The sequence below is a fragment of the Mustela nigripes genome, chromosome 16 (genome assembly GCF_022355385.1).
Source record: "Mustela nigripes isolate SB6536 chromosome 16, MUSNIG.SB6536, whole genome shotgun sequence".
NCBI classification, from domain to species: domain Eukaryota; kingdom Metazoa; phylum Chordata; class Mammalia; order Carnivora; family Mustelidae; genus Mustela; species Mustela nigripes.
This window is the reverse complement of record NC_081572.1, coordinates 58,183,528-58,210,313: the sequence shown is the minus strand read 5'-3', so window position 1 is coordinate 58,210,313 and position 26,786 is coordinate 58,183,528. Positions and strand designations below refer to the sequence as shown.

The 26,786-nt window shown below is 57.0% G+C and overlaps 5 protein-coding genes across 5 annotated transcripts in view; 1 reads left to right on the top strand and 4 right to left on the bottom strand.

Moving 5' to 3' along the window:
- Positions 1-935, bottom strand: part of PHF23 (PHD finger protein 23) — a 4,344-nt gene extending 3,409 nt beyond the window's left edge. Inside the window, exon 1 of the mRNA XM_059379208.1 lies at positions 688-935. Coding sequence (XP_059235191.1) covers positions 688-721 — 34 coding nt within the window. The 5' untranslated portion in view covers positions 722-935. The remainder of the gene's footprint in view (positions 1-687) is intronic.
- Positions 936-1,810: 875 nt separating this feature from the next.
- Positions 1,811-3,909, bottom strand: GABARAP (GABA type A receptor-associated protein). Its single transcript, XM_059379205.1, has 4 exons — positions 3,669-3,909; positions 3,019-3,097; positions 2,760-2,878; positions 1,811-2,301 (listed from the first exon to the last, which is right to left on the bottom strand). Exons 1-4 carry the CDS (start codon positions 3,756-3,758, stop codon positions 2,221-2,223), a joined length of 369 nt encoding a protein of 122 aa, XP_059235188.1. The 5' UTR covers positions 3,759-3,909; the 3' UTR covers positions 1,811-2,220.
- Positions 3,910-5,006: 1,097 nt separating this feature from the next.
- CTDNEP1 (CTD nuclear envelope phosphatase 1) lies at positions 5,007-10,833 on the bottom strand. The gene is made up of 8 exons (XM_059380818.1): positions 10,383-10,833; positions 7,724-7,790; positions 7,518-7,636; positions 7,234-7,305; positions 6,738-6,854; positions 6,452-6,563; positions 5,959-6,043; positions 5,007-5,654 (listed from the first exon to the last, which is right to left on the bottom strand). Exons 1-8 carry the CDS (start codon positions 10,482-10,484, stop codon positions 5,594-5,596), a joined length of 735 nt encoding a protein of 244 aa, XP_059236801.1. The 5' UTR covers positions 10,485-10,833; the 3' UTR covers positions 5,007-5,593.
- Positions 10,834-11,390: 557 nt separating this feature from the next.
- ELP5 (elongator acetyltransferase complex subunit 5) lies at positions 11,391-17,708 on the top strand. The gene is given in 9 exon segments (XM_059380817.1): positions 11,391-11,700; positions 11,703-11,759; positions 11,915-11,975; positions 12,072-12,152; positions 14,081-14,301; positions 15,628-15,809; positions 16,451-16,546; positions 16,640-16,740; positions 17,345-17,708. Coding segments are annotated over 9 exon segments (948 nt in total). The 5' UTR covers positions 11,391-11,669; the 3' UTR covers positions 17,463-17,708.
- A 340-nt stretch (positions 17,709-18,048) lies between these two features.
- On the bottom strand, positions 18,049-20,319 carry CLDN7 (claudin 7). The gene is made up of 4 exons (XM_059380832.1): positions 19,562-20,319; positions 18,651-18,815; positions 18,479-18,563; positions 18,049-18,383 (listed from the first exon to the last, which is right to left on the bottom strand). The coding sequence occupies exons 1-4, from the start codon at positions 19,782-19,784 to the stop codon at positions 18,221-18,223; spliced, it is 636 nt and encodes a 211-aa protein (XP_059236815.1). The 5' UTR covers positions 19,785-20,319; the 3' UTR covers positions 18,049-18,220.
- Between the last annotated feature and the right edge of the window lie 6,467 nt (positions 20,320-26,786).

The following is a 26,786-nucleotide window of genomic DNA, read 5'->3' as shown; positions in this document are numbered from 1 at the left end:
CCCTCACCCTCCACAACTCCCAGGCTCTAGCCCTCGCCGACCAACCCCCCCCCCCCCGCAACTCGCCGGCCTCACCCCCCCCCCCCCCCGCCCCACCGCCCCTACAACTACCCGGCTCGCCTCGCTTCCCTGCGCTTTCTCCCCACAACTGCCCGCCTTGTACAGGTCTCTCCACCACAGACAATACCCAGACCCCCTCTTCTCCCCACAACTATCTGCCCACCCCTCCAACAATCACCGGGCCATCTCCGGCGGCAACTACCCGGAGCTCCGCCGCCACAAACTCCCCCACCCCGGCGAACTACCGGGCTCCTCACTCAGTCCTCTCCTACATCCTCCCTCCTCAACTCTCCGGCTTCCAGACTCCCCCAGCCTCCCAGCCTCAGGGCCCCAACGTGCTGGAGGCCCTTTCGGCCCCTAACCCCCCGAGCTCCGGGGCTCCAGCTCCCCTTCCCCCCCCCCCCCCAACACATTCACGACGTCTGATCTCCAACTACCCCCAGTCCAGTCTTCCACTCCTCTTTCACCAAGGTCCATCAACTCGTCGCTCTCCCACCTCCGGGGGCAGGCCCCCGACCCCCTCCCCGCGCTCCCCCGCTGGGCTGCGGGGCTCGACCTCCAAGTTTGCCAATTGATTGCTCGCCCGCCCCCCACCGGCTCAGCGCTCAGTGCCGGTCGAGAGCTCACCTTCGGGACTGGGCTCCGCCATGGCTTCCAGCATCGCCCCCTCCCCTCCTCCCGGTCCGGCGCCCCCCTCCCCTGAGCCGGGGGATACCGGTGCCGCCTCCGGTGCTCGGTGCTCCTACTGCCTCGCTCCACAGAGGTGTCTGCCTCGGCCCGGTTATGACTCCAGTCCGCTAGCCGCTGCCGCCACCTCCCTCTACCCCTGCCTCCCGCACTCCCGGACCGGGCCCCCTCCCCCCGCGCCGCCGGCCGCCTGCTCCCTCCTCCTCCTCTCCTCCCTCCTCCCTCCCTCCTCCTCTCTCCCCCCTCCCTTCGCGGGCGCCGGCGCGCAATGCATCAAGGGGCTTGTAGTCCGTCCGGCAACCGCGGAAAGGGGACCTCATAGGCCTCCGGAACTTCAGTTCCCAGCAAGCCGAGGAAGGGCGCAGGCGCACTAAACCGCTCCCCTCCCCCGGGGAGTGGCGGGGAGATTGGGAGCAGAGGGGAGAGCGGAAGAGCGCGCGCAGGCTCCTGGGAAATGTAGGCTGGGCGGGACTAAGACAGAAGGAAAAGAAGGGATTAGAACTCTCGGCCACCATACTGCCTCATTCTGCGGCTTTTCTCCCCCCCCCCCCGGGGGACCGCCCCACTTCCGGCCAGACGAAGAAGTGGTTGCTGGGGGATGAAGTTCTCCGGATGATAATGGCTCCTTCCTCGTCTTCTCCCTCCCTCAAGTTCCACCCACCCGCGCGAAGTCTGGTCAAGTGAGATGCAACCGAGGACAGAGTCCTCTGACCAGTTCCCACGCACGATAACCTCTTCCTTAATCCAAGGGCTGTAACAAACTTGGATGCATTTCTCCGAAGCAGGTACTTTCAAACTTTCTCCCCAGGAACCCAAGGTAAAAAAACCAAACCATGTATTTTTTCACATGGGGACCCATCAGACACGTCTATAAAACTTTAACTTTGACGAAACGACACTCGGAGTATTCCATCGCAACAAAAACGCCTCCCCCCCCCCCCCAAGGAAAAACTCAACATCAACAGAGTAAACCAAATTATTCTCCCTCCAACCTCCACTTTCCACACCAAAGGACAACTAAAAAAGGAAAAGGGGGCGGGAAGCAACACAAAGCAAAATCCAGTTCAGCTTGGTGGTTTCCTCTTTATTGATGTGCCTCCTACCTTCCCCCCACAATTTCAGTCCCTTCCATCTACCCCCAAAAAAGAAGGTAGTGAAAGGAACGGAATGTTGGGGTTCTGAGCCCCTTGGGCAGTTAGAAAGGGAACAGAAACCAAAACAATCACTGGGTGGGGGTGACAGAGATTGACAACTGAGAAGTCTAAAGCAGAGTGGGAAAGCTGGTAAGAGAAAGGGGAGAGAGGAGATGTCCGAGAGGCTACCTCCCCAGGAGCCCTCCGGCTAAGAAGGGCTGGAGGAGAGCCTCAAACATTAGGAAGTGCAGGTCCTGAAGAAGGGAGGTGGTGGTTGAGCCCAGGGGAGGAGGAGGTCAGGGAAGGGGGGCCACCTCTTTGTAGAACAAGACCCCCCACCTCAGGGGCAGCAGCTTCGCAGACCGTAGACACTTTCATCACTGTAGGCGATGTACAGAAAGAAGTCTTCTTCGTGGTGCTCCTGGGGCGGAGGAAGAAAAGGCTGGTACTGGGCTGTAGCTACTTGAACCACACACTGCCCAGACCCATTCTTCGCAAGCCCCTTCCTCTGAAAAGCCCCCAAACCCTCGGGCTCTGGCCCACTCCCTCACTTGCTCCAGGACTGAGCAGCCAAGCCTATTAGCCCTAGCAGCAGTCCTGGGCAAAAAGATCTCAACTGTTCTCTGATGCCCTGAGGGAGGGGGGCTGGAGAAGAGGGAGGGTCATAACCACAGCTAGGGCTCACTGTTTCCTCCCTCCTCTCTACTCCTACTGCACTTGTCCAAACCTTCAACCCAGAACTACCCCCAAAATCTTGAAGTAAAAGATAAAACTGAGAGCTAAACAAGGTGCTCCTCTAAGAACTGCTGACCTGAAACTCTTTTCCCCTCAAGCTCTTCCCGTGCCTCTCCAAAGTCTCCACCCCTCCCGCCAACATACCTGGTATAGCTGACCCATTGTGGCACTGGTGGGTGGAATGACATTGTTGACAAAGAAAAACAAGGCATCCTCAGCTCGGAGATGAATTCGCTTCCGGATCAAGAAGTAGAACTGACCAACTGCCAAAGAGAGAAGGTATGACAAAGTCCCAGAGGTCCCAAATGGCCTCAAACAACAGTCACCGTGTGGAGCCTCTTCCCGCAGAGACTGCACTCCCACCCGCAGGAAAGCAAACCCAGACCTCGGGGCAGGACCGCACCTGTGAGATCAGAAGGCACCAGGTATTTCTTTTTGTCCAGGTCTCCTATCCGAGCTTTGGGAGCCTTTTCTACTATCACCTGATAGAGAGAAGATGAAAATTAGGAAACACTGGGAAGACACCCGCACAGTTACACCTGTCAGGAACTCAAGTTACAAAATTCCAAGCACCCAAGCCCACCCGACTCGTCTCTCTTTGTCTCGGAACACGCGGAGCAGCCTCGAGTTGAGATCGTGACCCCACTGCGTCGGATTCACCTAAACATCCAGGATCGCCCAGCAGGGCGTCCTAATCAACAACTCTCTTAACCAGGCAGGGATGACTCGTCTGGGCGGACTACAGCGTCCACCCCAAGAACCCAGCGAGCTGGGGGGGGTGGGGTGGCCATGTGCAGCTCAGGCTGTCAACCTCCCTGCAGCCTACCACACCGCTCCCCGCGTCTCTCCCAGCTAGCCACGTCCCCTCACGCTCAGCTCGTCCGCTGCCCCGCTCCGTTCAACCTCGGGTCACAGCCACAGGAGCTTCGGGCCCGCTCCCAACCCAGCTACCGCCCGGCAGCCCGATGCCCGCGCTGTGCGGCCGGACCCCAACCCCGGGCTGTGGCGTCAGAGCCAGCGCCCCGCGCCCTCCGCCCTGGCTACGGTCCTCACCGGAACCCGGTCCGGGTATTTCTTTCGGATCTTCTCGCCCTCAGAGCGGCGTTTCTCGAACGGATGCTCCTCTTTATACACGAACTTCATCCTCCCGGGAACCGGGCTGGACCGGGCTGGGCTGCGGGAACCCGGGGGGGGGCCGGGACAGGGGGCGGCGGCGACGGCGGCGACGCGCGGGCGGACTCAGCGGAGCGATCCCGGGACTTGCGCCACTTCCCTATTCACCAACCCCGCCCCCGACCGTGAGGGGCCGCCCCGCCTGCTAGGTTACGCCACTAGCGCAGCAGCCCGGACGCCGCCGGCGTAGCACCGCCTACGGACGGCCCCCTTCACGCCGCCTGCGTAGTCGCTTTGGAACCAACTTGTGGGCTACGCAAGCGACGTAGCGAAGGTGGTTGGCTTGTGTTATGCTCGAAAATAACTGAAAACCCACACTCGGACCTTCCCCCACTGAGCTAGAGACCCAAAGGGTTAGGAGCTGCTAATTATAACCGGAGGCTTGGTTCTCCCGAAGTTCTTTTAGGAAACGAGATGAGGGGAGGGGGCATGGGGGAGACAGAGGTAATTATGAGGCTAGCTATTCACGAAACGCGCTGGTACGCCGAAGGCGGCCGCTGACACCAAAACAAAGTAGTGCCCAAAGCGGGTAGCTAGGTCTCCGGAAGGAAAAGAGGACAGAAACAAAACACCAGTCGGGGAAGCGCACACAAAGCTTAGGTCCCAAGGAGAAGTGGCAGTAGGGGCCGAGAGGAGGTCCGAAAGGCAAGGACTACGTCGGCGCGGAGGAACACCGTCAAGGCCAGGCCGGCGAAAAATCATGTGATCTCGGAGAAGGGCGGAGCGTCACGTGGCGGCCGCGGGAAGTAGAGCCGGCCGCGGGAGGGAGGGGCGCCGAGACAGGGGAGGTGGAGGGGGCGGAGCCGGCGAGAAGCTGGCGCGGGTGGAGGGCTGGGGCACCCGCCGCCTGTGGGCAGCAGCCGCCAGCCGCCGGCCCTGTCCACGTCGGTTCCCCGGCGTCCCGCCTCTCCGGTTTCCGATCCAATTTTCTCCTCCCTTCGTACCGCTGTGTCCTCCTGCCCCGCCCCTCAAGTTCCCTCGGAACGGAGAGCTGTCCTTTCACTCCCCAGCAGGACACCCATCCTGTGGCCAAGTCCCTTCCCGCCAGACGGCCTGAGGTCAAGGTTCCCTACTCCTTCCCCCAAAGCCAACAGCACTTCTTCCCGAACCTCGTCCCTGCTGCAGTCTTTCTTCCCCCCCACCCCCAGGAGACAGGGTGGATGTGAACAAAGGCTCCTCCCCTCATTTCCCAACCCGGAGAGAAGGACCTAGGGCAGCTTCGGTTTCCAAAGTTATAATGCATGGTTTAAAAGAGAGGAAAGAAAAAAAGAGAGAGAGAGAAAGCGGGTTACAGGTCTGAGGGAATCTAGGAAGAAGGGAAAATAGAGGGAAAAGGTGGGGGGGACACGTTGGGGGAAAATCCAGTGGCCCAAAAATCCCAGTTTCCCACCCACAGCCCAGCCCTTGGAGTGAAGAATTAGATCAGTTTTGTACAAGAGTTTTTAAAAAATCAAATCACAACAAAGCTGGCTTGGCTTTTCTTTGAGCCTCGAGGTTACCAAATGTCTGTCATTCAGGCCAGTCCTGTCTCTCCACCAGACATCGGCTCTCCTAGGCCTCCGCTTATGTCCCAGTCTGGGGTTTCCAGGGAGTGCGAACGCGAAGTTAGAGTGAGGCTGCTTCAGAGTCTGGCCCACGTGTCCATCCAGACTCCATGCGGAGTGCAGGGCTCCCGGGGCAGGGAGGGGCGGGAATGGCAGACCCTGCCCACACAGTCCTCACCACTGGACAGGGCGGCAGACGGCATCCCGAGGGCTCACCCTCCCTTCCCCCCCACCCCGACTCAGGTGGAGGGGGAGCAGCTGTCACCAGAGCCTGTGTTGGTGAAGGTTTCGGCTCAGCACAGAACGAACATCCGCGGTGAACCTGGGACGACAATAACTTGAGTTGGCAGCGCCCTCAGAGTGGATACCCTCACAACACTGGTGTCAGGCGGCCTCATGGGAGATGGGGGCCAGAAATGATCACCATTTTCACATGAAACTGAGGTCCAGTTTGCCCAAAAACCCACTGGCTAAACCCGATGAGCTTTACTGTAAGGAGGCCTGGGTTCAAATGCTAAGTTCTTAAGGGAAAAGAGGTAAATGAGTCAAACAGGACACATTTTTATTCCCTCTTGGGATTCCCCCACCTCCTTTCTTCAGAGATCTAAGTGTCTAACTTCCCTTACCTGAGCGCATCCAGCATTGGAAGCAAGTTGAGAAGGGCGGTGTCGCTGGGGTCACTGAACCACGATTTGATGGGGATGGCATTGTCTAGGGCGGGTCAGATGGATGCACGTGAGAATAAATAAAGTTCAAGAGACAGGCTGATTTTTCTAGCTGGGGTGGGGATCATTCCCTTAAAACATGTTCCTCTCCTGACCCACCCAAACCCAGCAACCTAAGTAAAACCTTACTCATTCAGCCTCCAAAAGAAAAATCAACTTTTAATCACCGTATCTCATGGGAGCATAAGGCTTCTAGACCACTGTGTTAGGGAAGCAAATGTGGGGGGAACAGCCCGATCTATGAAATGGACGCGTGGGGGACAGGCACCCTCTCAGGAGCAAGGGAAACACCTTGCATCCTGACCCACAGTAAACCAGGAATCCTAGTTCCAGGCTTTCCGAATCCCTCAGAGCCACTTCCCAGTCCTGCCAGCCCCGCCGCCCTGTCCCTTACCTGGGTGGCTCCTGTAAGCCCCTGGGGAGTTATCCAGGATCACGATGCTGGAGAGGTCGCTGTGGACCACAGAGAGGTCCTTGATGTAGCTGCCCAGTTCCAAAGTGCAGTGCTGTAAGGTAGGGCGAGCTGGGCATCAAGGGGAGACTCCATCTCCCCTGTGACCGTGGCCAGGTCCCCACGACACCTGGGGTGGCCAACTCCCTCCAAGGGAGTTGGTGGCCTCCCCTAGACCCCAGAGGGTCCCACTCCAGGACAGAGCCCTGCGTGCAGGGCCACGCCTTACCTGTCTGTAGTATCTGCGCTTGAGAATGCTCCTGCTGTTGTCTAGTTTGTCGGCCACTGCAGAGCCATAGATCTCCATGCTGGCCGTGAACACCACCAGCTCGTACCACTGACTCACCTGAAATTGAGCGGGGGAGAGGGAGGTGTCGGTTCTAGACACTTAGTTTTCTTTCACTAGGACTCCAGCCCAGTACCGCGGGCCTCTCTGAATTCTGAAGGCCCCCACACTCTGAGTCTCAGGCACCACACGCCATTAAGACACCAAGTTGCATGAACAGACGATCAGGCAGCCACGAAAGGACAGAATGACATCCGCACAGCACACGAACCCAAACTCCCAGAAGCCATCCAAGCTCTCACTGTCCCACAACCTCCCCTCTCCAAAACCGCCTACACCTCTTTCTCCTCGGCCCCTACTTCCTGTGAGCCATCTGAAACCCCAGAGCCCTAAAACCATTCCTTCCTCACAGAGCTCCCCTTAGTTTCTGCAAACTCACCACTTCTAAGAAAAAGTCCACATGGGGCCTCTTATGTACAAAAAACCGGACGGGATGTTTGTCTATGACCACCTGTGGAGCAACAGGGAAGGGCGGGGGTATCCTGAGCACCAGAGCACAGGCTGAAAGGACACTCGCACCCTCTCACTGCCCACTCCCCTCCTTCAGGGTGCCACTGGTGCCGGAGGATGGCTGCAGGGACCAGACACTCTGGGACTGGGAAAGGAAGTCTGGGTCGGAGCGGAACAACAGGACCATCCCATTGCTTCCCATCCTGCACACACCTTGAGGATGAAGTCAGGAGGTGTTCCAGGCCGGACAGTGGGCCTCAGCACCCCATCATGATGAGAGTGGATAAGCGTCTCATCCAGATCCAACACCAGGATCTTCCTCTTGACCTGACCTGAACCACAACACAAGCGGTCAACCTCCAGCCCATACCTTGAACCCTACCGCACCTTACAGGGGTCTTCCCAGCCAGCGTACTCACCTAGCCGATTCCGGGACACAGGAGATAAGGGGAGGATATCATATCGAACAGTCTGATACTGAATAACCTAAAAATAGTGAAGGAGGGGATGGAACCCTTGTCAAGGAGATTATGCCAAGGAACACTTGCTGTGTGCTAGGCATCGTGGAAGTCAATGAGGGCTATTTCACTGAACCCTCCAAACCCTCGTAGGAGTAACACAAGACCAACAACATCATCATCTCTATTTAAACACGGAAGAGCCCAAGGCTTAGTCAGGACCACGTATCTTATTTGGTCGTCTGTCCTCCCCGCCCCCCATTAGAGTGGAAACTCGGCGAGAGCAGGCATATCCTTTCCATCACGCCTGTCCTCTGAGAACTCCGTCACAGGACGGCCGGTTGGTATCAGGGTCAATGTGGTGGTGGTATGAGGATGGCACCCATGCCACCGGACCCCAGCCCCCACTCCCTTGGCCAGGACACTGTCGTGCTGTGCCACAACAGAGCAATGCATGGCCCTTCGCATATCCACCCCAAGGCTCCTTTGTCACAACTCCCATCACGTCCCTTTGGGACCCGAGAGCAGCAGATTCCTTCGTGGGCTGAGAGGAAGAGTCAGGGGAGGAGGTCCTTGGGTACCTAAGGGGAAGGCAGGATGAGGGAATCCAGGGGTTGTCAGGTCAGCTAAGTTCCCCTGGCTGGCAGCCACCAGGCCTATTTTAACCAGCCACCTGTCCGCTTCTGTCTCTACCAGCCAAGTCACAAGTGGCACAGAACCTCAGGCCTCTGACCTGCCTCCTTATTCCGGTACCCAGGGCAGGGCGCACAGCACTGCAAAGCCCCATCTGCCAGCAGGACGGATGGGGTGTTGGGAAGGCCAGGGTTAAATAAGGGCTGTGAGGGAGGTGAGGAAGGGACAAGGACGTCACCACCTCAACCTTCCAGCTTCTCCAGGCCTCCTCTAGAGGCTCCTATTTCCAGTACCCAGATCTCCCTCACGCAAGCCTGGCCATCCCCTCCTCTGCTCTCCTCTGCTCAGCACAGACAGATGCTCTGCTGTCCATCCCCAGGCCCCAGCCTCAACTGAACGAGTCAACCCCTTTGCAAACCACAGGGCCCTCTCCCCCTAATGCCAAGGCATCTGCCCTTCTTTTCTCCCTGGGCCAGGATGAGGGCCGGGATGGGGGCCGCGACAGCTCGGGTGTCCTGCCCTGCTATCTCGGGTTGCACATGCTGGGCATGAAGGGAATGCTCTGAGCATCTGCCAGAAAGGGGGTGGGGTGGGGGGAGACACCAGATTGGAAAGGAAGACAAAAGGCTGCGGGGTCGGCTCTGCCCAGAGAAGAGCAATTTTGCAACTAACTAGCATCTGGATGAGCACCCAGAACAGAAATTTGGAGGGAAGGGGGTGGGCTCAGAGCAAGGCCAGGAAGAGAGCACAGCAGTGCTCAGAGAGGCAAGGCCAGCACAGAGAACACAGCCGAAGCTAGCCCCATACACATCGTAGCATTTCCAACCCCAAGTTCTTCTTGGCTGCTAAGGGGTTTCAGGGAAACAGCCCTGCCTACAACTATGACCACCCAGAAACAATCCTCACCCTCAATCAGGAAGTGGTAGAGGAGACACTGAATTCGAGGCCAGGCCCACTCCCCCAAGTCAGTAAGTCAACCACCACTGCCACCGCCACCGCCACCACCCAGGGCTCTCTGGAAATTGTCTGGCCGAAGCAGGCGCTAGCTGCTTTTATTCTGCCAAGTTTTATCGAGGGACGCCAAAGAGGACAGAGCAGAGAACTTCTGCCCCTGCTGTACTGAACCCTCCCCAGACTCCTTTCAGAGAACTCTCCCCAGTGGCGAGGAGAACACAGCAGCACATTCACTACATGATAGTGGGCTCTGGCTGGAGCTTTGACCTTGGGGAAAAGCTCAGGGGGAGGAGACCTAGAGATACTGGGGTACTTCACTGCCCACAGTGTCCCTCACCATGCTGGGGTCTCCCGGGGAGGCAAGCGTGCTCTCGGGGCACGTCCACCACTGACAGGCACCCGTCTTCCCAGAGAGACACCCGAACTTTCACGGGCTCCCTTCCCTCAAGCCCGAGGTGAAAGCATCTCTCTTGGTCCCAGGGTCTTGACAAATCCAGACACCCACACGAGTTTCCAGGGCCTTTCTGAAGGAGTCCCCTTAATGCAACCCGCAGCGGTTTCTCCTCACACCCCAGGTTTCCCGAGTTCCCCGCCTTGTTGGTCACACACGCTCTCCCACCCACCCCTACCCTTGACACATAACCCGGGCTCTTCCCTGGCAGGAGACCTAACGCACGGAGGGTCTTCCACAAGCCCACGTCGGCAGGGCTAGTGCCATCAAACAGGTGTTCCCTCCTTTCGGTTTCTCTAACAACAACTCCGGTTTCCTAAACGGCGCCCCACCCACCACCCTGGCCCCCAAGAGTTGCCAAATCCTGCCCCGACGAGCACCCCCATCTCCGTTCTACTACAAGGGTCTCCCCCCTTCCCATTCCGCCCCAGGCCCAGCGAAGGGTGCCTCAGGTCTCTAACGGGAAGAGCCGCCCCCGGGACTCCGTTCCGAAGCCCAAACAGAGGCCCGACACTTTGCGAAAACCCGTTGAGCACCGCTGACAGGAGCTTCCCACCACCACCAGCGCCCACCGCAGCTCACCGTGCGGATCTGCCTCCGCAAAAGGTAAATGAAGAAGCTCCAGAGCTTCGCGGCGAAGGCCACGAACGTGCGCAGCCCCAGCAGACACTGCGTCCGCATCATTCCGATGACCCCGGCACCGCCGGCCCCGGGGCCCCCGCGGCCCAGCTCCGCCAGCCCCCCGGGGGCAGCCCCCCGCCGCCGGGAGGGGGAACGGGGGCCCCGAGTGGCAGGAAAGGCTGCAGAGAGGGGCGCGGAGCGGGCGGCTCAGAAAGCCACCCCCGGCGAGGGGAAAGCCCAGCGGAACCGGGAGCTGGGGGACAGGCGTGGGCAGCCCGCGGGGGCCCACATGGGCGGGGAGTGGCACCGACGGCTTCGCGGAGGTTGCGGGCCCAGACGGGTCAGGCTAGGACGGGGTCCTCCGAGACCGGGAGGGAAGGGGATGGAGAATTGGGGGAGGGGGTAGTGGGGGAGGGGGCTGGGGAGATGGGAGGGAGGGAGAGGGGGGGAGGGGAAGGGGGAAGCGGAGGGTGGCCCGCTGCGCAGGCGCGCTAGGGGGCTGCCCGCGGGAAAGGGCGGGCGGGGGCCGCGGCGCGCGGAGGGCCGCGGCGGCGGAGGACGGGCCGCTGAGCGAAGGAGCGGGGAAGGAGGGGGAGGGGGAGCCGAAGGGCGCGGACGGCTAGGCCGGAGCGGCCTCCCCCTCCCCGATGTCGGGGGTGCCTTAGCCGCTGGGGAGCGGGGCTGCAGCCTCTGCAGCTGGATTTCCCACTCTGACAGGCGCCATTTTACCGCCCTACGGGCTCCCTCCTCCTTTCTTCCCCCCTCCTCTTCCCCTCTGACACTGCTTCCGGTGGTGACGTGTATTCGCTTCACCGGGACTAAAGTTCCCCCTCATCGGTCTAAGGGGGCGGGTGAGGAAAGCGGAGTGAGCGCCCCGCGAGGCCGCAGTACCGCGCAAGCGCGGAAGGCCGCGGCGGGGCGGGGCGGGGCCTGGGAGCGAACAGGCCCCGCCAGGAGCGGCGTGGGCGGGGCGGAGTGACGTCCCTCACGGCAGAGGTTGGGCGGTCAGACCGGCTCGTGCGGCCTTTTTCACCGCCCACGGACAACTGCCCCAACGGCTCTTCCGGCCCTAGTCGTGCAAAAAAATGTGAAATGTCTGTGCTCCGGGTCTCGGGAGGGGCCTTTCCGCGTGAGGGGACCCGCCGGGATGTTGAACATAATCGCCTCATTCCAGACGAGGCCGGGTGTCGGCGGTGGGAGCATTCATGGTGTCCCGCCCCTTTGCCCTGAGGGGCGGGTCAGCGGGCAATGACGCCATCAGAGGGCGCCGGAGGAGGGACCGACGCGGATTGGAGATGGAGTCGGTCGTGGCTCAGTGCGGGCTGGTGCTGCTGCGGGGTGAGGGCCAGAGGCGCAGGGGCTTCCGAACCTGGCTCCCGGGGCGGAAACGGAGAGGAAGAGCCATGTGTCCCAGGCAAGGGGTGGCCTTCAGGGGCTCGTGAGGACGGAAACCTCCTCTTCTCACGCTGTTTATCGTCCCCCGCTCTCCCCAGACTCCGTGGAGTGGGAGGGGCGCAGTCTCTTGAAGGCGCTGATCAAGAAGTCTGCACTGTGGTGAGTGTCGCCCAGCTTGTTCCCGGGGTCCCCGGGGCGGGGAGCGGAGGGGGAGGCCCGGGCCCGACTCGGTGACACGCTCCATTTCTGCCTCAGTGGGGAGCGGGTCCACATCCTGGGCTGCGAAGTGAGCGAGGACGAGTTCCGTGAAGGTTTTGACGCCAGTGTCAACAGCCGGTACGTTTGGAGCGGGCGCATTCCGTGTTGAGGTCTCCTGGGGAGTCCGCGGGCAGCAGCAAGCGCAGAACCCGGTGTGTTTTGGCGGCCGCTCAGATGCGCATTGAGTGAACGGATGTGGGTCTTTCTGGAGGCACAGATTTGTAAGGGACGAGCAGTGTGAGTATCTAAAGAATCCAGAGCATAGACCGGAGAAGTGGAGAGGAATAGAGCGCGATAAGAGGATGATAAGGCACCCCTGACTTTGCGTCAGGGGATAAGAGTAAATAAATTCTGGGGCACCTGGCTGGCTCAGTGGGCAGAGCCTGCTACTGTGGACCTCAGGGTTGTGAGTTCCCGCGCCACGTTGGGTGTAGAGGCTGCTTACAAATAAAATGTTTTTTAAAAAAAGGGTAAACATTCTGCTTTTTTGTCACTCACAATCTGATGGTGCTTTATCCAGATGTGGATTCCAGAGTTGTGCCAACCCTAGCTGCAAGCTACTGAGCAATTTGTCCTGGAGGCAGAGGGACGAGCCTGTGCACACTTGGGCACGTGGGTGAAAGCGTGCTGTTTGTGGGAGGTGGGAGAGCTGCTTGTGTGGAGACAGATAAAAAGGCACCTCATAGGGGCGCCTGGGTGGCTCAGTGGGTTAAGCTGCTGCCTTCGGCTCAGGTCATGATCTCAGCGTCCTGGGATCGAACCCCACATCGGGCTCTCTGCTCAGCGAAGAGTCTGCTTCCCTTCCTCTCTCTATGCCTGCCTCTCTGCCTACTTGTGATCTGTGTCTGTCAAATAAATAAATAAAATCTTTAAAAAAAAAAAAAGGCACCTCATAGCACAAGGTCTTACGGAGCGGGAAGGGGGGTTTAGACGTTATCCTAAAAGTGGCAAGAGTCATTTCAGAATTTGGGAGAAGCGTCCGGAGTGGAGAAGGAGGTTAGAAAGGGGCAGCCTGGAGACAGACCCAGGAGGGCGAGCTGCTGGCAGTTTTCCAGGTGCGCTCAGGCACATATGTGCTCCGGTTATGAAAGGGGTGCAGCAGTAGGCTTAGGGAATGAGACAGGAGTGGTGCCTGCCCTAATGAATCCCAGGGAGTGGTGTTAGGAGGTGACAGGGATCTGCTGCTTAAGATGGTAGCAATAAGGATAGAGAGTTTAGGACAAACGTGAAAGGACTCTAGCAGGTAGAATTCCCAGGACTTACAGACTGCCCTGGGGGAAGAAGTCAGGAGGCTCCTGAACCCACCTGGGTTCCTGGTTAAAAAGACTCCTCTCTGGTCTGGATAGCTCAGTGGGATCACGCCTGTCTGTTTGGCGCTAAGTTTGTATCAGAGATTGTGATGGGTTATGTTAAGGCATTGATAAGAGAAGCAAAACATAGAAAGGAGGGGTCCAAAACAAGTTTGGCCACCATGAATCCTGCCCCAGGACTTCTAAGCCATGCCACGCTCCCTTGCCTGCACTTGCCGTTACTGTTTTATTGGCAGGTGGTGCCATGTCACTTACTTCTCGACCTTCTCGAAGCTGTTTTGCTAGCAGGAACCACAGGTCCTGTCTTTTCTCTGTTCTTCCAGGGAACGACACTTAAGAAATATTTGATAATGACAATAGCTGACATTTACCGAGTATTTGCTGTGTGTCAAGCGTTATTCTAAAGATCAAGCAGTTGGTATCCCTGTTCCCCAGTTGAAGAAACTGGGCCTTAGCTTAAGTAATTTATGAGTCGGGTGACCTTGGGTCCATAGTAAAGCCAAACTTGGAGCTCAGGGCTTTCTGACACCAAAGTCTGTGCTTTCAAACGCTGTTGTATTTCTTGGTATCCTTTTCACTGATATTTAGAATATTAAGTAAGAATAGTAAAGCCCCAAAGATCACAGGGTGAAGTTCAAGATTGAGGGGAAGGGGCAGTGTTAAGTGTTAACGTTGTGTCCTGGTTTCCCTTTGCAGGCTGATTTACCATGACGTCTTCAGAGACCCTCTCAACTGGTCTCAGTCTGGGGAGGCCCTTCCGGGGGGACCCCTGGGAGCCTTGCAAGCCATGTGCAGGAGGACAGATCATGGTCCCGTCACCATCGCTCTCGATTCCCTGAGCTGGCTACTGCTGCACCTTCCCTGTCCCGCACTCTGCCAGGCCCTCTGTGCCCTCAGCCAGCAGCACTCCCGCCCTGGTGAGACTCCTTCATTCTTCTCATATACCTCCCCCTGCCAAGAAGCAAGCCCCTTTCCAGCCTAAGAAAAAACATATGAGAGATATCTGGTTGGGCCTTATAACATCAGTTTGTTGTCTGTCTGCCTTCCCGACTTTACCATGCCACTTACCAGTCACTTTATTATTTCTTTTCCAAGTTCTTTCTTACCTATTTCATTCATTTGCGCAACAGATAAGAATTACGCAATGTGGCGGGTACAGTTCTAGATGATGGAAAGGTAAGGACTAGCTATAGTCAGATATTTGTTCAAAGTCCCATAGTGGATACATACAGGTAAATAAGCAATTATGATAGTCTGATAACAGCCGTGGTGATAAAGGAACAGGCACAGAGTGCCTTTGGGAAAGAGCTGCCTGGAAGAGCAGGCGAACTGGGGCAGACCAGGGGCCCTGGGAGTAGCCCTGAAGTATACTGTGGGTTCTCCAGTGGGCTCTCTGGAGTCAGAAGCCCAGCCTTGTGTTAAGGTGTCTAATCTCCCAGGTTTTCAGTTCACTCTAGAAGCGGGCAGGGGGTGGGGTGTGTGCTCAGTGGGCTAAAGCCTCTGCCTTCAACTTGGGTCATGATCTCAGGGTCCTGGGGTCGAGCCCCGCATTGGGCTCTCTGCTCAGCAGGGAGCCTGCTTCCCCCTGTCTGTCTCTGCCTGCCTCTCTGCTCACTTGTGGTTTCTGTTTGTCAAATAACTAAAATCTTAAAAATATTAAAAAAAAAAAAAAAAAGGCAGGAGGGAGGGTGAACAGGTGGTATTAGGGTGAACCATTAGGAGTCGGTGTGGGTAGGTCAGATATGCACCGATGTCAAGTAATAGCAGTTTCATGTGGTTCAGCCTAAAAATGCTGGCCTCCGTAGGGACTGAAATGTGACAATATATGGCGTAGTGCCTAACACTTTGTCAGTGTGCCCAGAAAGGGAGAAAGAAAGGGAAGTTGACTCGGATCACAGCGTAAAGTTCCCAGACCTGCAAGGAGTTCAGTGTGTAAGAGACTGAAGCTGGGCGGTAGGCAGAGAGCAGGTAAGGAAGGGGCTGACTCCATCCCGAGGAGCTCCCAAGCAAGGAGCTCCAGAGGACTGAAGTCCAAGGACTTCAGATTCACAGTAACAAGGTGAGGGCAGGAGTCTCCAGGGCCGATAGGGAGGCAGCCAGCCTCCCACGGCCTCCAGCCAAGAGAGGTCAGCCCTGGCAGAGCCGTGCGGGATGGGGCCTCACCTCCCATGAGTTTCCATCCTATGCCTCCATCCCAAATGTTCCCTCCTGCCCTTCACGCCCCTCCCTCCTTGTCCTTCCAGGTGGCAGCTCCCCAGCAGAGCCCATGCGAGTGCTCGGCCTGCTGCATGAAGAGCTACATGGCCCAGGCCCGCTGGGAGCCCTGAGCAGCCTGGCCCAGGCTGAAGTGATCCTGAGTGGGACCATGGGCCAGGCTTCAGCCCACATCCTCTCTCGGAGGCCCCGACAGCACCCAGCCCATCAGGTCAGGAGAACCCCAGGGAAACACGGGAGGTCAGGATCACACAGAAGGGGAGAGAGCGGATGTGAGGGGCACTTCCCAGTGTGTCGTCGTTTCCTTCATTGAATCTTCACGGCTGCCCCGTGAGGTGGTACAGTTCCAGAGAGGACATGGTAGAGCCAGGATTTGAACTCAAGATGGCCTGACTCTAATCCCATGAGCTTAACCAGGGGAAACGGTCACCTTCTAAGAAAAGGCAAAGGACAGGGGGCGGCTGGGTGGTTCAGTGGATTAAAGCCTCTGCCTTCGGCTCACCTTCGGCTCAGGTCATGATCCCAGGTTTCTGGGATTAAGCCCCACATCAGCAGGGAGCCTGCTTCCTCCTCTCTGCCTGCCTCTGTCTACTTGTGATCTCCGTTTGTCAAATAAATTAAAAAATCTAAAAAAAAAAAGAAAAAGAAATGGCAAAGGACAAAAGCCTGGGAGTGGTCCCTGGGGGAAAAGGCACGAGTCCCGATGGGAGAGGTCTGAAGGAGGGCTAAGGAGGCACAAGCAGGAGCTGCGGGCCCCTCGTTACACAGATGCTGTTCCGTCTGAGTTCCTTTCCCTGCTTTGCTCCGTAAGATGGAAAACACCTTTCTTTGCCTACTCTGTCTTTTCCGCAGACCCAGTGGTTCTCCATCCTGCCTGACTTCAGCCTGGACCTCCAGGGGGGACCCCCACTAGAGTCCCAGCCCCACCCAGAGCCTCACACACCCCTGGTATCTAAGGCTGCTGGGGCCAGAATGAGGGAATGCGGGGTTGGGGTCAGGGATTCCAGCCATGAGCAGCGGAAGCATCCTCTGTACCTCCAGGTGGACCCCACAGCTCACGTGACCTTCAACCTGCACCTGTCCGAGAGCGAGCGAGCAGCCAAAGACAGCCTGACGTTGCCCTTCCAGTTCAGCTCTGAAAAGTAAGGCTAGGAGCTGGGCACCCTGTTCTTGGGTAGAGCCTGGCCAGGGATGGGATGGGAGGGCCAGCAGGTTATCGGTTAACCTCCCAGACTTTATAGGGGCTGAAGTCCACCTCCCCAGAGGAGTCTGGGGAGTGGTTCTCTATCCACTCTTCCTCCCAACCAGGGAAGAAAGCCTTTGTGTGTCTCTTCTCTCCAGGAGAGCCTTGGGTCACTGACCAGCCCAGACCAGACCCTGGGGAAGTTTCCAGGCAACGGTGTTGCGAGGACAGGAAGCTGGATGGGTGTGGCGGGCAGGTTAATAACGGCCTCACTCTGCGCCTGTTCTCTGCCTGCTGTGTGGGTGGGTGAAGCAAGCCGGCCAGGATCCTTGCCCTCAAGCTCTGAGAACGGGAGGCGTCATTAGGAGAGCAGTCCAAGAATGTCTGTCCCAGTCCAGGTGGCGCTCCGGCACCAACCAAACAGGGAGGTCAGAGAAGGAGACTTGGACCAGGGAGCTATGGAGGGACAAAGAAGAGGGGGTTTGTCACCAGAAAGGGAGTGTGCAGACGTGAACTCCATCCCCTCCCTCACCAGCCCCCATTCTCCCCTTCTCCTTCCTCAGACAGCAGGCTCTGCTGCGCCCTGGGCCCAGGCAGTCCACCGGCCGCATCTTCTATGAGCCAGATGCATACGACGACGACCTGGACCAGGAAGACCCAGATGATGATCTGGATGTCTGACTGGCCTGGAACTGGAAGAAGGAGAAAGACCTTGGACCCGTAACCATCCTCGCATTGTTTGCATTGGCCTTGCCCTGTCCCTGTCCCCACCTTTGTTCCCCCAGTCGGCAGAGGCCCTGCCCTGTGACCTGTGAGTCAGAGAGTAGCTTCCCCTCAAGACAAAAGGTGGGAAAGGGGCAGTTGGGGAAGGTGAAGAGAATGGGAACCCCTACCCTCCCTGCCTAATAAAATATTTTTCTATTGAAAGGAACTTGGGTAGTTATTTAAGCAAGAGTTGGGAGGAGATGGGACTGAGGAACAGAAGAGCAGAGGGAAAGCAAGCACCTGAGTCTTTCAGGGTTAACAGTGTTGGGGCCCAAATGACAAGGGATGGTGGTACAGGGAGAGCTGTGCACACCACTGGTGCTCAATATGGAGTCTATTTCAAGCCAAAGCAGGTACATTTAAAGGTTCTGGGTTCCATGCAAGGGTTTGGGCTGGAAGAAAGCAGAGGCCCTGAAGCAGCAAAAAAGAAGTCTACTTTCCAAAACATACTTTTTTATTACTGTACAAAAAGCACACCCAACATCCCCCCCCCTTTGTCTCCTCCCCCCTCCCCTTGCCCCCACCCTGAGGGGAACTGTATGTACACAGTGTGCTGGGCTGGGGTAACAAGGCTTCAGCTCTGCACCCTGCCCATGAGCTGAGATCTGCCCCAGGTTATTTCTGGTACCTGGGCATACCAGAGGCTGCCCAGTTGGGGCAGGGGTGGTCCCAGCTCACACGTACTCCTTGGCAGAGTTAGGCTTAGGGTAGGAGCGGGGTGCACGGTACCCAGTTTTGCCCTCACTCCCAGGACAGGAGCAGGAGAGGAGGGCACCTCCCAGGATGATCAGAGCAGACCCTGCCCAACCAATGAAGATGGCAGGACCAAACTCGTACCTAAGGAGAGAGGGGATGGGGTCAGAAAGCCCGCCTTTCCTGACCGGGGAGCCCAGGCCTGGTGTCCCCTTAGGAGGCAGGGCTCCCATACTTACTTAAGATTCATGGGAACCAGTGGGTTATAAAAGTCGGTGACAATCTGGTGGCCGTACCAGGAACACGCTACCAGGGCAGCAAGACCTGGAGAGAGGATGGTTCAGATGTTTTAGCAGACCCCAAACCAGCGCCTTGCACACCCTCGATCCCGGATGCAGGGGCCGAGCTCACCTGCCACGATGAAAATGATCCCTCCGGTCATGGCTATCCGGGCCTTCTTCACTTTGTCGTCTCCCCCGCAGTTGGTGCACTTCATGCCCATGGTGGCCACGAACATGGCCAGGAAGCCCAGCACCAAGGATACCACCATCAGGGCTCGGGTGGCCTGCAGGGCCGCTGCGGGGAAGGGGGAAGGACGCCCTCATTGCTGCACGTGCGGGCGGCTGCGGCCTTCGAGTCCCCGCGGGCCCCGCGGGCCGCGGCCCCTTAGGCGCCCGATCCCTGGACGGAGCAGGTGGGTCCCTCCCCTCGCGGCTCCGCGGCCTTCCCGCCCCGCCCCGCCCTCTCCCGGCCCTGGGACGCGCCCGGGGCGCAAGGGTTTCGATGAAACTGCCCGGGGTTGGGGGGAGGGGGGACGAGGCCAGCGGAGGCCCGCGGAGGCAGCGAGCGGAGCACCCCCGCGGCGGAACGGTCCAGCCCGCGGCCCAGCGCTGACCCCGCTATCGTGGCCACGGGGTTTGTGGCTTCGGCTAATCGGCCGATAAGATTACAGGCCAGAGGCAGCGGCCCACGTCTGTCCGACCCCGCGCCCTCCGCCGCGCGCCGCCTTTTGTCCGGGAGGAAAGGGCGGGAGACGGAGGCCGTCACCTGCGCCGGCCGGCGCGGGAGGAGAGAGCTGGAGGGGGGTTGGGCAGCCAGCCGCCGTGGGGGGGTCCGCTGGGGACGGAGGGGGCCCGGCCGGCGGGGGCGCAGGCGGACTTGCAGCCGCTGGAACCCGTGCCCGCGACCGCTTCCGCTTCTTCCTTCCAGCCCGCTCCCCGGCAACCCCGGGCGTCGGGCGGTGGGGCCTGGCGCCCCTTCCCTCTCCCAGCCCCGCGCCCACGGCCCCGGGTGCGTCCGCCCCGTCCGCCCCGCGGCCTTACCGGACAAGGCGAGCACCGAGTCGTACGATTTGCAGCTCATGAGGCCGGTGCTCTGCGTGATGCACTCCATCCACAGCCCCTTGTACATGGCCTGGGCCGTGATGATATTGTCGCCCGCGTACGAGCTCATCTGCCACTGAGGGATGGCGGTGCACGCCACCAGGGCCACCCAGCCCAGCAGGGCCATGGCGAAGCCCAGCAGCTGCAGGCCCGAATTGGCCATCTCTGCCCTCAGAAATTCGGGGCGGGCGACCCTGCGGTAGAACAAAGCCTGGGGGTCGGCCCCCAAAAAGACCACTTGCGGTGGAGTCTCGAGTCACCCAAAGAGAAGGGTTTGGGTCCGGTGATTCCAAATCTTTTTGTCACCCGAAGAAAACACAAACCGATCCTTCTTCCGGCAAGCGAGGGTCTTCGAGCTCAAGGAACAGGTTCCGCCCGAGGACTGGTGGTCGAAAAAGCGATCGGCGAGGGCCAGGCGGTCCCCCCCTCCCCGGCGCTCTCGTAGACCCTACCCAAACAAATGGCGGAGAGCCAGTATGCGCGTGTCCCAGGGGCCGGCGGTCCCCAAAGTACCCTGCGCTGTTGGCCCAAGGCTGCCGTGCGAGGGAGAAGTCGCTCAGCGGAGAGCGGGCAGGTGCGGGCGGACAGGTGCGGCGCACCTGAGTATTTGTAGGGCGTCAGGGGCGCGCCCCCGCAGGTACCGGGAGCGCGGGGCGGGCCGGACCACAGGGGCAGCCGAGAGTGACCTGACGTCACCGAAGGGACACTCACCTGAGCCGGAAGTCCTGGCCCCCACCTTTCCTGGCCCAGGTGAAGAGGAAGAAACCTGAGCGCCAGGGTCACGCCCCTTCTCTTGCCGGGCTGGGACTGCCGGTCGGGGAGAGGTGGAGGCTTCTCCGGAGTTCCGAGCTCGGAGTCAGCCCCTCGGGGCTGGACTTCCCTCGGGCACCAGGACGCCTACTCACCTCTCCCCAGCAGTTGCGCCTGGGATACTGCAGAGCTGGGGGGGATGCCCCGGGGCCCTGGTCTCCGCATCCCCACCCCCCCCCCCCGCCGCAGGGGCTCTTGGTTTCTACTCCCCCCGCGCTCTTTGCCCCCCCCCCCTCTCCCCCCCCCCCTCCGCTCTTTTTTTTTTTTTTTTTTTTTCCTTTCCCTCTCTCTAGGTTGCTACCCTAACCGTCCCCAGCTTTCGGAACCCTGGTCCGAACCCTCAGAACTCCCGAGCATCGAGATTCGGCTGCCTTCCTGGAGTCTCTATTCCCAGAGCCACCACCCTGCCGCCCCCTTCCCTTCCCCTCCAACTGACACCTGGCTTCCAGGCACCGTGCCCCAGCACCCCATCTTGGCTCTCCATTCCAATCCCTATCCCTGACATAATGCAATGCTGGGGCCCCTTGGGCTCCACCTCCCGCCATCACTATATCTGCACCCCCAGCCTCCTTCCTAGCAAAGCGACAAAAACACTGAGGCCAGAAGTCAGCAGAGGGTGGGGAGCCGGGTAAGGCCTCTGTCAGATGATTGGCCACACCCGCCATTCCCCTCCCTTGGAATCTTTCCAGATATGTCCTCCACTTTCTCGCTTCCCCGTTCTTCTAGCCACACGTTTCCCTTTCCGTTTTTCTGAGCCCGGACCTGACTCTGCACACTGGCCTCCCTAAAGTCCAGCTCCCTGGTGGCCTTGGCCTCAGCCTTCAAACTCCCACATGGCCTTCGGGCTTCTGTTCACTCGCCCCAGACTTGTCCTGGCCTCCCTGCGGGCATCTCTTCCAAGCGTCTCCATTCACTCACCCTTCCTCTGAGTCTGCCTTTCAGTCCCTTCTCTGCCCGGGAGCCCAGCCACGCCACATCCCTGTCCCCTCACCCAGAGCCCTCCTGAGCCACTGCTCCTTCACTCTCTGACTCAGGTCTCCCATCTTCTTCCTTTCTCTCTCCTTTTGCCCTCAGCTCTCTCCCATTTCCCGTTTTTCTTACGCCTCTCAACCATTTCTCAATAAGGCTCTCCTTTTCTGCAGTAAAAATATTAAAAGGGACACGGCACTATGCGAATTACCCTGCTCTTCTAATGCGAACTTTAATGAATTATCTGTCATTTGCTTTTAGTTTTCTATTTTTTTGATTACTGGTGAGTTGTGTTTTTTGTGTTTTTTTAATTTTTTTATTGTTTTTTATTTAAAATTTTTTTTTAAGATTTTTATTTATTTATTTGACAGAGATCACAAGTAGGCAGAGAGGCAGGCAGAGAGAGAGGAAGGGAAGCAGGCTCCCTGCCGAGTAGAGAGCCCGATGTAGGGCTCAATTCCAGGACTCTGGGATCATGACCTGAGCTGAAGGCAGAGGCTTTAACCCACTGAGCCACCCAGGCGCCCCTGTTGTTGTTGTTTTAAGGTGTTGTCTGGCTCCAGAATTTCATGCTTCTTGTCCCCGCACTATACCCAGCTGGTCCCCAAGCTCGCGGCTGCCCCCCAGGCCAGCTCACCGTCTCCGCCCGTGCCTGCACACCGCAGCTGCCTCCACAACCACATTCCTGCTTGCTTCCCTGCTTGTCCTTCTAACACCCATTCTCCAGAAGCGAACATTTGTTTGTTTGTTTCAAACTTAGGTCTTGTCATTTTCCGTTTAAAATCCTTAAAATCTGGGGCGCCTGGGTGGCTCAGTGGGTTAAGCCTCTGTCTTCGGCTCGGGTCGTGGTCCCAGGGTCCTGGGATCAAGCCCCACATTGGCTCTCTGCCAGCGGGGGGCCTGCCCCCCCCCCCCCCCCGCCTGTCGCTCCCCCTGCTTGTGCTCTCTCACTCTCTCTGGGTCTCAAATAAATAAAATCTCTGTGCCTCTGCCACCCTGGCCTTCTCTCTGCTCCTGACGTGTATGACTTCCCTTCCCACCAAGTACACTTCACAAACTCTGTTCCCTGTGTCTGGATGCTGTCCTGCGTGCACCTCCACGAGTCTCCCTCTACCTGGCTAACTGACCAGTCGCCTGGTGGCAGTGGCAGTGGTGATCAGCTCAAATATCACCTCTGCAGGGAAGCCTGGCCTGACCACCCCGTCCCACACTGAGTCACAGCACCCGCTGAATGCTCTCCCTCGCTGCTATTTAAGCTTTAACTTGCAAAATTCTTATCACAGTTCCAAACTATTTACTCTGCGTGATTATTTATTCAATGTCAGGCTCCCGCTGTAGATGCGTCTGGGTTTATCGCCAATAAATATTTGATGAGTGCATGAAAAAACTACATATGAACAGTATTTTCAACCACTCGTTCAACAGATATTTCCTGCGTGCCTGTGCAATGACCCAGGCCCCACGTTCAGCTCTGGACACAGTGGTAACAGGACCAGCGAGGGCACTGCACTTAGATTCTAGAGGGAGGGGGGTGCCTGGGGGGCTCAGTGAATCAAGCCTCTGCCTTCGACTCTGGTCATGATCCCGGGGTCCTGGGATCGAGTCCTACATCAGGCTCTCTGCTCAGCAGGGAGTCTGCTTCCCCCTCTCTCTCGGCCTGCCTCTCTGCCTACTTGTGATCTCTCTCTGTGTGTGTCAAATAAATAAATAAAATCTTAAAAATTAAAAAAAAAAAAAAAGGTTCTAGAGAGAGGAAGCAGACCAAAATGGTGCCTGTTGAAAAGGCAATAAAATGGGGTGATGGGATGAACCACCTCTGATGGTTGGAGCCAGATAATCCCTTTTGTAGGTGATTGTCACGGGCATCATAGGACATTTAGGAATATCGATGAGATGCCAGTAGAACCCTCTTCTGAGTGCCGACTGACCATTCAAAATGTGTCCAGACGCCGCCAAATGTCTGGTGAGGGGAGGGGCAAAATGGGTCCTAGTTAAGAGCTACTGATTTCAAGTGTAACCAGTCAACATCACTGTGACGTTTTGCTCTAGTAGCCTGCAAGTCAACGGTTCGGTACAAGGAGCAAGAGGACGGCTGCTTGGACTTAACCAGGGTTGGTTAAAATCTCCTGTACTCCATTCCAGATTTCGCCTTATTTCTTCATTTTATTAATTTCATTTTGAGAGAAAGAGAGCACATGATGGTGGTGCTGAGTGTGGAGCCTGACACAGGGTTTGATCTCATGACCCTGAGATTATGACCTGAGCCAAAATCAAGAGTCAGACACCTAACTGACTGAATCATCCAGGTGCCCCCATTCCAGAGTTTAAAGGGTCGACCATCTGGGGCACCTGGGTAGCTCTGGGTTAAAGCCTCTGCCTTCAGCTCAGGTCATGATCTCAGGGTCATGATCTCAGGGTCCTGGGAGATCGGGCCAGCCCCACATCGGGCTCTCTGCTCAGCGGGGAGCCTGCTTCCTCCTCTCTCTCTGCCTGCCTCTCTGCCCACTTGTGATCTTTGTCTGTCAAATAAATAAATAAAATCTTCTTTAAAATTTTTTTTGAAAAGTGTCGACCATCCTAAGTGTTAGGAGGGTATGGAGAAACTAAGCTCTCATACATTGCTGATGAGATGTCAAATGCTACGACCACCTGGGAAAACAGCTGCAAGCCAAGTTACAGACCCAGCTGTAATATAGTCCAGCTGTTCCACTCCTAGGTATTTTCCAAGAGAAGTGAAAGCACAGCGTCCAATCAAAGATTTGTGTGTGAGTGCTCCCAGCAGTGTTACTCATAATAGCCCAGGACTGGAAGTAATCCAAGGGCTCATCAGAAGGTGAAGGGATAATCAAACTGATCGCCATTGATAATCAATTCAATAATTTTCAACAATAAAAAGGAATGAACTCTTGATACACACAACGTAGATGATTGCTGTAAAGTGAAAGAAGACAGACAAAAAGAGCCCACATGGGGGCTCCTGGGTGGCTCAGTGGGTTGAGCGTCCGACTCTTGGTTCCAGCTCGGGTCATGATCTCAGTGTTGCGGGATTGAGTCCCACGTTGGGCTCTACCCTTGGCAGGGAATTGGCTTGAGTTTCTCTCTTTTCCTCTGCCCTGCCCCCACTTGGACTCACAGGTGCTCTCTCTCTCTAAAATAAATCAAGAAATCTTAAAAAAAAAAAAAAGAGTACATTCTGTATGTTTTCTTTTGCATAAAATTCCAGAAAATGGAAAGTGCTCTAGGATAACAGATGGCACTGGTTGCCTAGGGCGTGGGTGGAAGGGCAGTAGGAGGGTTACAAAGAGGTAGAAGGAAACTTTGAGGGATGGTGGATGTGTCCATTCTCCTGATGACAGGGACGGTTTCGTGGGTGTATACATCTGTCAAAACTTCCCAAATAGGACCTTTGAAATATGCGCAGTTTACTGTTTCTCAATTATACCTCAGTAAAGCTGTTGAAAAAAGCAAAAAATTAAAAATTCAGTTCAATCTCCTCTGAGCCCTGTGTCAGTGTTAATATCATTCACCTTCTCCTTTTACCAAAGAGGCAAAGAAGACGCAGAGGGTTTGGGTAACTCTCCCAAGGGCATGGCGTTGGTAAGCGTCAGAGCTGGGCTCAGACTCAGGCGGTGTGAGCCCAGAGTCCGTACCCTTCACCATTGCTGGGAGTCCCGAATGGCAGGACACAGTGTCACACTGCTGCTGGACGTGGAGACAGGGACAGTCATTCTTCAGAGCAAGCTGGGAGTAGGGACTCAAATTGGGTTTTAACATGCCCCGGGACTCAGAAATCTCACTGTGGGCATAGTTAGAGATAAGTAATAGATGTTCACAGAGGCAGAGACTATCTCCCGAACGAGTCCTCCGAGGGGCCCATAATGCAGCTCGTTGGAAATGTGCACCAGTGCATTCTGCATCGCCGCGGGGACTGTGGGTGATGGGGCTCCTCACCCAGCGGGACTGTGAGCAAGTAAAATGTGGTGTGAGTGACACTGTGGGGTACTGTGCAATGAACCTGATCATGACAAAGCATGAATGTGGTTAAAACACAGTGCTTACTGGGGCGCCTGGGTGGCTCAGTGGGTTAAGCCACTGCCTTCGGCTCAGGTCATGATCTCAGGGTCCTGGGATCGAGTCCCGCATCGGGCTCTCTGCTCAGCAGGGAGCCTGCTTCCCTCTCTCTCTCTGCCTGCCTCTCCATCTACTTGTGATTTCTCTCTATCAAATAAAAAAAAAATCTTTAAAAAAAACACAGTGCTTACTGACAATAAGTAGGACCAGCATGAAACGTGACACTATTGGGGCGCCTGGGGGCTCAGTGGGTGAAGCATCTGCCTTCTGCTCGGGTCATGATCTCGGGACCTGGGATCCAGTCCTGTGTTAGGCTCCCAAGCCTGCTTCTCCCTCTCCCTCTGCCCCTCCCTCTGCTAGGGCTTTCTCTCTGTCACATAAATAAATAAAATCTTATTAAAAAAATAAAAATAAGATATAGATTAACAAACACATGCACAACAGACGGTGTCATTGACTCAATCCTCTGCACCCAAGTCCCCGATCTATAGACAAGATGCGGAGAAGGCACAGAGAGGGGCCCCGGCATTGCCAGAGCTCAGGAAGCAAGGCTGCCTTCCAGAAACTGGAGGCGGAGTCGGCCTGTGGAGTAGGAGCTGGAGGCAGTGTATCTGCGGGGGTCCCCGGGCTTTCTCAGGCCCCCCCCCCAAGCCAATCTCTTACCTATCACGGGTTGAACACAGCCAGAAGGCAATGATCACAGGAGCTTGGAAAACAAGCCTGCGGTGATTAACGACCCATGGTAGAAGGCAGAGCAGAGGAAGGGCTACAACCGGTTCTATCGAATGGGTCATGATCACTCAGCAAGGTATACATACACCCTTAGATCTCCCACGCAAGGTCCCTTCCTCCCCTCACCCCCTCATGTCATGTGCCTCTCCTTCCTTTTCCATCTTCTTCTTCTTATTATTTTTTTTAAGGTTTTATTTATTTATTTGACACAGAGGGACAGGCATGGAGAGAGGGAATCCAAGCAGGGGGAAGTGGGAGAGGGAGAAGCAGGCTCCCTGCTGAGCAGGGCCCCCCCCCCCACACTCCCTCGCCCTGACTCGGGGCTCAATCCCAGGACCCTAGGATCTTGACCTGAACGGAAGGCAGATGCTTAACCCGCTGAGCCATCCAGGTGCCGCCCTTTTCCATCTTCTATCAGCAACCTTGTTCCCACTTCCAGGCGGGTTATCCTACTCTCTTCCAGCTCTCCTGATTTCTCTCATCTCCTCTCCCACTTCCCCATCCCTCTCTCCAGGCTCTTCTCTACCTAGTTCTGACTTGGTTTCTTTGAGTGAGCTTTCCCCAGGGGCTTAAAGCCCTAGAA